We start from the raw sequence: 7437 nt of genomic DNA, 5'->3' as shown, positions 1-7437 counted from the left end.
TTAACTTGTAGCTGCTGAAATCCAGGCTAATATTTGCTTTGTCCTCCGTGCTTTCCTTTGGCTTCAATCCAGGGAACCTCGAGCTGTGCCCTGGTTTAGTGCACCCCCTCCCCAGCTCCAGCAGCCCCTGCCCCTGGGTGAGGAGGCAGGTCTGCTGGCAAGATGCAGCGCTCAGGACCCATCAATCACAGCAGTGGTAAGGAGCACGCACCGCACGTTGGAAATTGCTGCAACAGTACTTAGCAGATGCAAAACAAACATGCTGGGCAAGTGAACACAGCATCGGGCTTAGTTTTATTAAAGCTTCGTCTCATGGGTCACAAAAAAACGTAGAGAGGGCTGTGGGGTTTTTTGGTAGTGTTATCCCAATATACTACTGACACCACACATAGAGAGGGAACTGTGATTCAGCTTTTGCCAGCGCAAGCCCTAGAACTGGCTCTCCCTCTTTTTCAAACAGTGTCTGATGTTGATCTCACTTATCACTGGCTTCCACGGAGAAGTCACTGACTGGTGCTTAGAAAAGCGAGATGGATCAGGCCCTTTCTTCTGAATAAATATCAGATCTGATTCACCACTCAATTGCTTCTGTTTTACCTCTGTAGAACGTCATTGATTATAGAAGGATTTGCAAGTTTAAAACTAGAGTAATTCAGTGATTAATCCCAACCAAAGCCTTTCATAAATAGAGAGCAATACTCCAGCACTATTCAATATTCGACACATCAATGGAGTGCTCTGTAATACGATTCAGTGGCATTTAGACTTTCCTTCCCTTTATTCAGGGCAGTGCTGGGATACATTTAGTTTATCTAACCCAGACTTTTCTCCTCTATCTCTTCTCCCTGCAAAATGTCAGGCACGTTCTTATTGAAACAAAGGCAGAACTCTCCTGTCCAGTGACCATCCTGTTCAACCTAGCAGCTGAACCCTGGGAAAGGCTGACCACACATGTGGAGATGCCTACCAGGACCAGAGGCTGCCACAAACTGATGGGGGGGAAGGAAGAGGGACTCTCAGCCTCATTGCTAGGTCTGAACATATCTGAAGTCCATTTCAACCCACGGGCTGGAAGCTCCTACAGCACCTTCCAACAGAAGTAAGGCTAGTGCAGAGAGTGGAAAAGCTTATGCTAGAACTGGCTGGCTGTAAACATCAAAACATTTTGCTCAGGCTCAATCTTACTCATATAGGTCAGTCCCACATAGTATATCCAGAAATATTGGGTGATGAGAAGCAGTTGGAGCAAAGAAATACCTTGATTTTAAAGGTGTTAAGCATTTCTATGGCTTCTTCTGGTCGCACTGATTTTTGGATCCCACAAGAAAACCTCAAACCACTCTCTCAAATGCTATATAATCTGAATATAAATAAGAGTTGCAGGTGATGGAAATATTTGGGGGTTTCAGTATTTGGTTTTGGTCTAAAGAAAACCAAAATAAACATGTTGGGGAAATTTCCCACCAACGGCAACCTCCCCCCACACTGACAACATAACTGCTCAGCTTCACTAAGTAGCTGCCAGGTGGTTTATGGCTGTAGGGCATCCCATTTCTCTCTGTAGGGTTTTTCCCCTGAGTCATGGTGCCTAAGGAGGCGGACCCAAGACTTTCAGGATTCAAATCTTGTTTCTGTTTCCCACCATTTTTAGAGCCAAGAATCCTGCACCTTTGCTCTCCCCTGGAGATCCTGGGGTCCACTCAAAGCAACGGACCCTGAAGTTCCACTGGGTAAATGGCCCCAGAATGCAAGTTCAGTTTCAGAGGCAGACAAATGACAGTAAGAGCAGTCCGTCTGTTCACCAACCCACCAGACCTGTGTGGATTGCTGGACCAGCTTTGGTTGACAGCTGCAGACAAACATGGAGCTCAGGCACGTGCAGCTCTTCTAGCTGTTGTCACTCCTTAGCTTGCAAGTTCCTTTGAGAAAGGGTCACCAGCAAGGCAGGTATTTCTGTAGTGCTTTTACAGTGCCTCCATCCACTTCCTCCAACTCTGAACAGCCACAGAAGAAGCAACGCCTGAGCACCAGCCATCAGCCATGGCCAGGATGGGAGACAGGAGAGAAGTGATCTCTCTTTCTCTTCACATGAGCTTCACCGCCTCGTGATTCCATTTTTTGCCTTCTAGCAGGACTCCTGTCAGCTGCCTCCAGAAGATGTGCCTACTTATTTCCTTGTTTTTCCACTCCAGATAGGTGTTCCTCTTCAGGTATCGGGACAGCCCCAGCCTCTGCCTCAGCAAGGCCGTATTCACTTCTTCTAGTACAATCATGATGATTCCAGCCTTTCCTTCAACAAGCTGCCAGGACTGGGCAATGTCAAACTCAAAGCTACACCACTTACTTTCCAGGAAGTTAGTAGAGATGACTGCGATGACATTCCTGCTACTCAGAAAACCTTCTTGGATGATATTGGTGACAATGGGTATCCCTGGTAGGAAATCCCTGTAGTAAAGACAAAGCTGGAAGGGAGGTGTTCCTCCTTCTAAGGGTTCAACCAGCTCTTTTATCACCCATTCTTGGTCTTTGCTGGAGTGGATAACAAATGCATCATAGGTGTCACCCCTTTCTGCAGAGTGTTTACACCCACTGAGCAGCACCAATGAGTAGTATAGCTGGAAGTAGTACCTGTAAATCAGGAAAAGGAACACCACTGCAGCAAGCAACGTGATCACTGAGAATGACACTGTACTTGCATTGAGATGGCAGGACGACAGATCAAAGCTAGACAGGCTCACGCTATTCATGGATGCAGGCGTGTGGCATATCATCAACTCCTTGTTCTGCAGTAGCTCCTGCTTTTCCTTGATCCATTTCAGAAAGTTCAAGTATACACAAGAGCATTCAAACAGGTTTCGAGAGATGTCTAACTGGACCAGACTATCAGGCAGGATTTCCAGGGCTGACTCCAACAGAACACTCAGCTGGTTGTTGCTAAAATCCAGGGCTGTGAGGGCTCGGAGCGGCTTGTAGACTACAGGATCAAAGCTCAGCAACTTATTGTTGCTGATGTTTAGCTCTTTTAGTTCAGAGAGGGCATCAAATGTACTTTGATCCACCTGTACTAATTTGCAACTTGAAATATCCAAGGTGTGGAGGTGACTTAGGTTTTTGAAGTTGTTGGCCAATTTATTGTTCTCAAAGGAGTTGCCTGCCATCTTGAGCACTTGCAAAGAGTTCAAGCCACAAAATGTACACTGGGATTTAACAAGAGTTCTGGTATAGGAAATATCAAGGTAAATGAGTTTCTGAAGGGATAGAAAGACAGGGTAGGAGCCAGGACCGAACAACTTTGTGTGCTGAAGGTCCAAATATAACAAATCCTTTACATTAGTGAAATCTCCAGTCACACTGATGTCAGAATTGAAGCTTAGGTTCAAGTGTTTCAAATTTGGACAGTTGCGAAACTGAGGGGAACAGCAGCCAGTGAAGGTGAGGCGATTCTCACTCAAATCTATGACCTCCAGGTTACTCAGACTCTCAAATTTCTGCTGGAAGCTATTGAGGTGTTTGCTCTTGGTAATACGAAGCACTCTCAGCTCCTTGAAAAGAGACAGCTTCATGGCAGGCACTTCCTTAAACTTGCATTTCTTGCATTCCAGCTGTTTCACTTGAGAGAACATAGGAACCTCTGACACCTCTTCAAGTTGGAGGTCCACCAACCGAATACTGGAGACATTGCCTATGCAGTTAAAAAGAGTGTCTGTGTTATTCTCAAATCCTCTGAAACAGATTAAGACAAACTCTTGCATTTGTACCTGGCACAGTCCACTCAAGAGTCCGCTCTGAAAGTCTACCAGTCTCCGACTGTTGCTGAATTCTCCAACTATTAGTCTGGTGACCTGTAAACCAGTCAGGCCTTGAAGAGAAGTGTGCATCACATTGAAGTTCTCAAAAGAGGACCTTAGAACCAGCTCACCAAGGTGAATCTTTGCAAAGGACCCTGGCTGTATGTATTTTATATTATTCAAGGAAAGTACCAGTGTGAGATTCAGCCTGTTCGCTTCCCTCAGGGCATCGAGGTCTCCTTTGGAGATATATGTGATCTTGTTAGAGAGAAAGCTCAGGTGCCTGAGAGAGGTCAGGTTGGTGAAATACTTGGGAAGCTTCAATGAAACAATGTTGTTGTGGCCCAGATTCAGCTCCTGCAGGGTATGCAAGTGTCCAATGGGTAGGTCAGTCAGAGAGGTTATGTTGGTTTCCACCAGTACTAGTTTTTTCAGAGATGTTAAGCCGTAGAAGGCTGCTGTCCCCTGGTACTGGAGAGGATTGGCAGTTAAAATTAAGGTGGAAAGTTTATGAAGATCCTTAAAGGAGTTATCTTCTATTGTATGGAGTTGGCACCTGTTGGCCAGGAAAAGAGAATAAATGTGCATGAAACACTGTCCCTTTCACGTTCACTAATGCTACAGCACTAAGCACTGGTGCAACATTCTCAGGTTCAGCCTCACACTGGGGGTTCGTTTGGCTTTACTGTGCTGGGCAGACCCAGCACTCCTGAATGTGCAAAGGAAGCCCTTCCACAGCAGAGGACCTTCTCTCACTTCCTTCTCCCTCTCTAAATCTGAAGTTCAATTGCAAAGCAAGAGATGTTGAGCCACGGTGAAGGTCAAAAATTCATGCAGGCAGTAGGAAAGAAGAATTCTAGCTTTCTGTTCAGGCCAAAGTAGCATCGTAATAACCATCATTGATGGCAGGGCCAACCAGATACAGCACTCCCTTACACCTTGCACCTTCACAGCCTTCAGGCTGTGCCTCAGCCACATCTGGGCAGTCCCACTGGCACCAGCATGATGCAGCAGTGGCAAAGCTCACAACTGTGTCAGCTGTTTTGCTGATAATATCTGAGAGGGAACAGACCCCAGGCTATGTTGGCTCTAAAGGAGGAAAGGAAGAGGGGAAAAAGAAGGTGGCCACCTAAAGGTGGTTTCATATAGGAAAATCCAGAATTTGAGACCCAAATCCATTCAGCAATGAATTCAAGCAAAATTAGTTTTATATTCCAGATAGTGCCTTACAGCAAACCTGCTCTGCCACTCAGCCACTTTGGAGCTGTAACTGTGATGGGACTGAGTGACATTTTTCAGTGAAACAATTTACCCAGAGAAACTGTTGTCTCAAGTCAATGGAAATTATACATCAATTCAAATTTGCTAATAAGCCTCCCCCATCTCCTCCCCCAGGCATGTGAGAAGGGAAAAGAGAATATGTTGATATTTTAAAACAGCCTTTTAGAAAATGAATGTACCTTCATTTTATTTTTTTAAACTGATTAGAAAAACAGCTCACCCAAGATGTTCCACTTCAGAGTTTTTGTAACAGTGAAAAGTCTGACATTTTTCTTGTTCAGAGAGAAGTAAAACATCTTCCTTCTCCTTCTCACATCCCAACCTACAAGATCAGACTGACAGATCCAGCTCTGTGCAGAGAGTATGCACTCCGGAACTGAAGTAAAAGCTGTACATCCCTTGACCATGGGGATGTGCAGAGAGACAGACACAGGGATAAAGTCACAAGCAAAAAAAAAAAAAATGAACAGCCAAGACCAACAGACCCCAAAATAAGCAACTACAGTGGCCCAGCTGATGAACAAGGTTAACCAGTATCCACATAAAACAGCTCATTACCTTGTAAGATCCAGAAGCTGAAGTTCAGGGACTGATGAAAAATAATTTGACCCCAGTGATTTCAGATTGCTGAAACTGAGATCCAAATTCTGGGTGGTATTTGGGACTTCAGCAGGAACTCCAGAGACATTCAGTCCCATGCATCTGAAAGTTCTGTTAGGGCTGACCTGTAAGAGGGGCAGATCCAATCATGGTCAACATCTGCTCTTATGAAGTGTGAGAAAATTACACTGTCAGGAAAGCAGGAGCAGAATGACTAACCTTGTAGTTAATTTCTAAATGAGCTGCCCTGAGTTTTAGGAAATAATCTTATATATCCTAAGCATTTTTCCCACTTCTAATAGAACCAGTCCTACTCTTCAGAAAGAGCTACATTTCTTGCTGGTTGAAGCAGGTGCAAAACTACAGGACAGTGTTCCTTGAGGCTATGGATGAACTGGCAGCAACCTTTGCGAGAGCCAGCAAAACAAACGCACAAGGATGCATTTTCTGTCCAGGATCAGCTCTCAGCTTTGTTACACTGCAGATAAGCAGGCAGTTCTAAACGAAGTTATTCTGTAAATAATAATCATCGGCAAAAGTTTGTAAAAGGCAGTTGATTAGTGCCAGGTACTTGGGGTACTGGTGAAATCACTCTACAGTACAAATCAGGCAAAAATACCTTATTTTGCAGAAATTATAGACAAGGCTTGGATCTCTTCCAAGGGAAACATAATCTATTAGATTAACTGTACTGCAGTAACCTCAGGGGTACAGAAAGCCAACAAGAAAAATGGTTCATGCTGCTGGTTTTGGTTCTTAGATGTTTTTGAGACCAGCATTTACTTCAAACGATTCAATTGCCTTGGTAACAGCCTTGGAAAAAAGATGGGCTTTTGTAAGACAACTAACACACAACAGACTTGATGCACAAATCTCCTAAGCAGAGGGAAAAGTTGCACCAGAGAAACAGAAGGATTTTGTGCTCATTTAGAGATCACGTACCTCCAAACAGGGATTGAGGAGGTAGCCTGCCAGCTGTGATGGGACAAGCGCCAGTTGCAGCAGCACCACAAGTGTCCACAGGGCAAGAGATCCTCTCCTGGGCATCTTCAGAGGGGCTGGGCATGCAGGAGAAAGCAGCATGGGTATCACTCAAGGACCTGGAGTGAGAAACCTTCTGAAATGGCAAGGACTGTGTTTCACCACTCCTGCTTCTCACTGCACATCGCTGAGAGTTGCAGAGACCAAGGAGGGAAGTGAAACCAGTAGCTGCCTGGTTTTTAGACGTGCTCTGAGTGAATTGCTGTTCTTGCAATTGTTTTTTTAAAAAAAAAAAGAAAAAGCTTTTTTAAAAAACAAGAAAAAAGGAAGTAATGAGATGTATAGTTTGGACTAGAAATCAAAGAGAAGTATGGATTGTATCAGTGTGTCACTTGATTGCCTCAGATTAGCTCTGGTCAAATTGGCAAAAAAAGGGAAACTTTGGGAAATTCTGGATCCAATTTCTGGAAGGTCATACTTCACATCCCATAATTCAAATGCACTGGATAGAGCGAATGACTCTGCCTTTGTACCCCTGCCATGCTCCCAGCTACACCACACTGGCAAGTAGTGGAGAAGTACTCAGCTGTGGCAAATGTTTTCCTGAGCCAAGTAACAACAGGTTTACCTATGGCTGACCTCTTATGAACATACATCTAGGTTTTATCCACCTGTTTGGAGCTCAGTATTACAATTATTGCAGGAACAAGCTGCACATGGCCAGGCACAAGGAGTAAATACTAGAGATTCATTGAGTAGTCAGAGCCCAGGACCTTATGCCCCTCCT

At 44.7% G+C, this 7437-nt stretch overlaps 1 protein-coding gene across 1 annotated transcript; it reads right to left on the bottom strand.

Moving 5' to 3' along the window:
* Window positions 1–262: 262 nt before the first annotated feature.
* On the bottom strand, window positions 263–7180 carry TLR4 (toll like receptor 4). The gene is made up of 3 exons (XM_009915776.2): window positions 6612–7180; window positions 5628–5794; window positions 263–4344 (listed from the first exon to the last, which is right to left on the bottom strand). The coding sequence occupies exons 1-3, from the start codon at window positions 6750–6752 to the stop codon at window positions 2085–2087; spliced, it is 2568 nt and encodes an 855-aa protein (XP_009914078.2). The 5' UTR covers window positions 6753–7180; the 3' UTR covers window positions 263–2084.
* Between the last annotated feature and the right edge of the window lie 257 nt (window positions 7181–7437).

This window comes from Haliaeetus albicilla, chromosome 26 (genome assembly GCF_947461875.1).
Source record: "Haliaeetus albicilla chromosome 26, bHalAlb1.1, whole genome shotgun sequence".
NCBI lineage: Eukaryota > Metazoa > Chordata > Aves > Accipitriformes > Accipitridae > Haliaeetus > Haliaeetus albicilla.
Note: the sequence above shows the minus strand (reverse complement) of the source record. Positions and strands in the feature narration are given on the sequence as shown.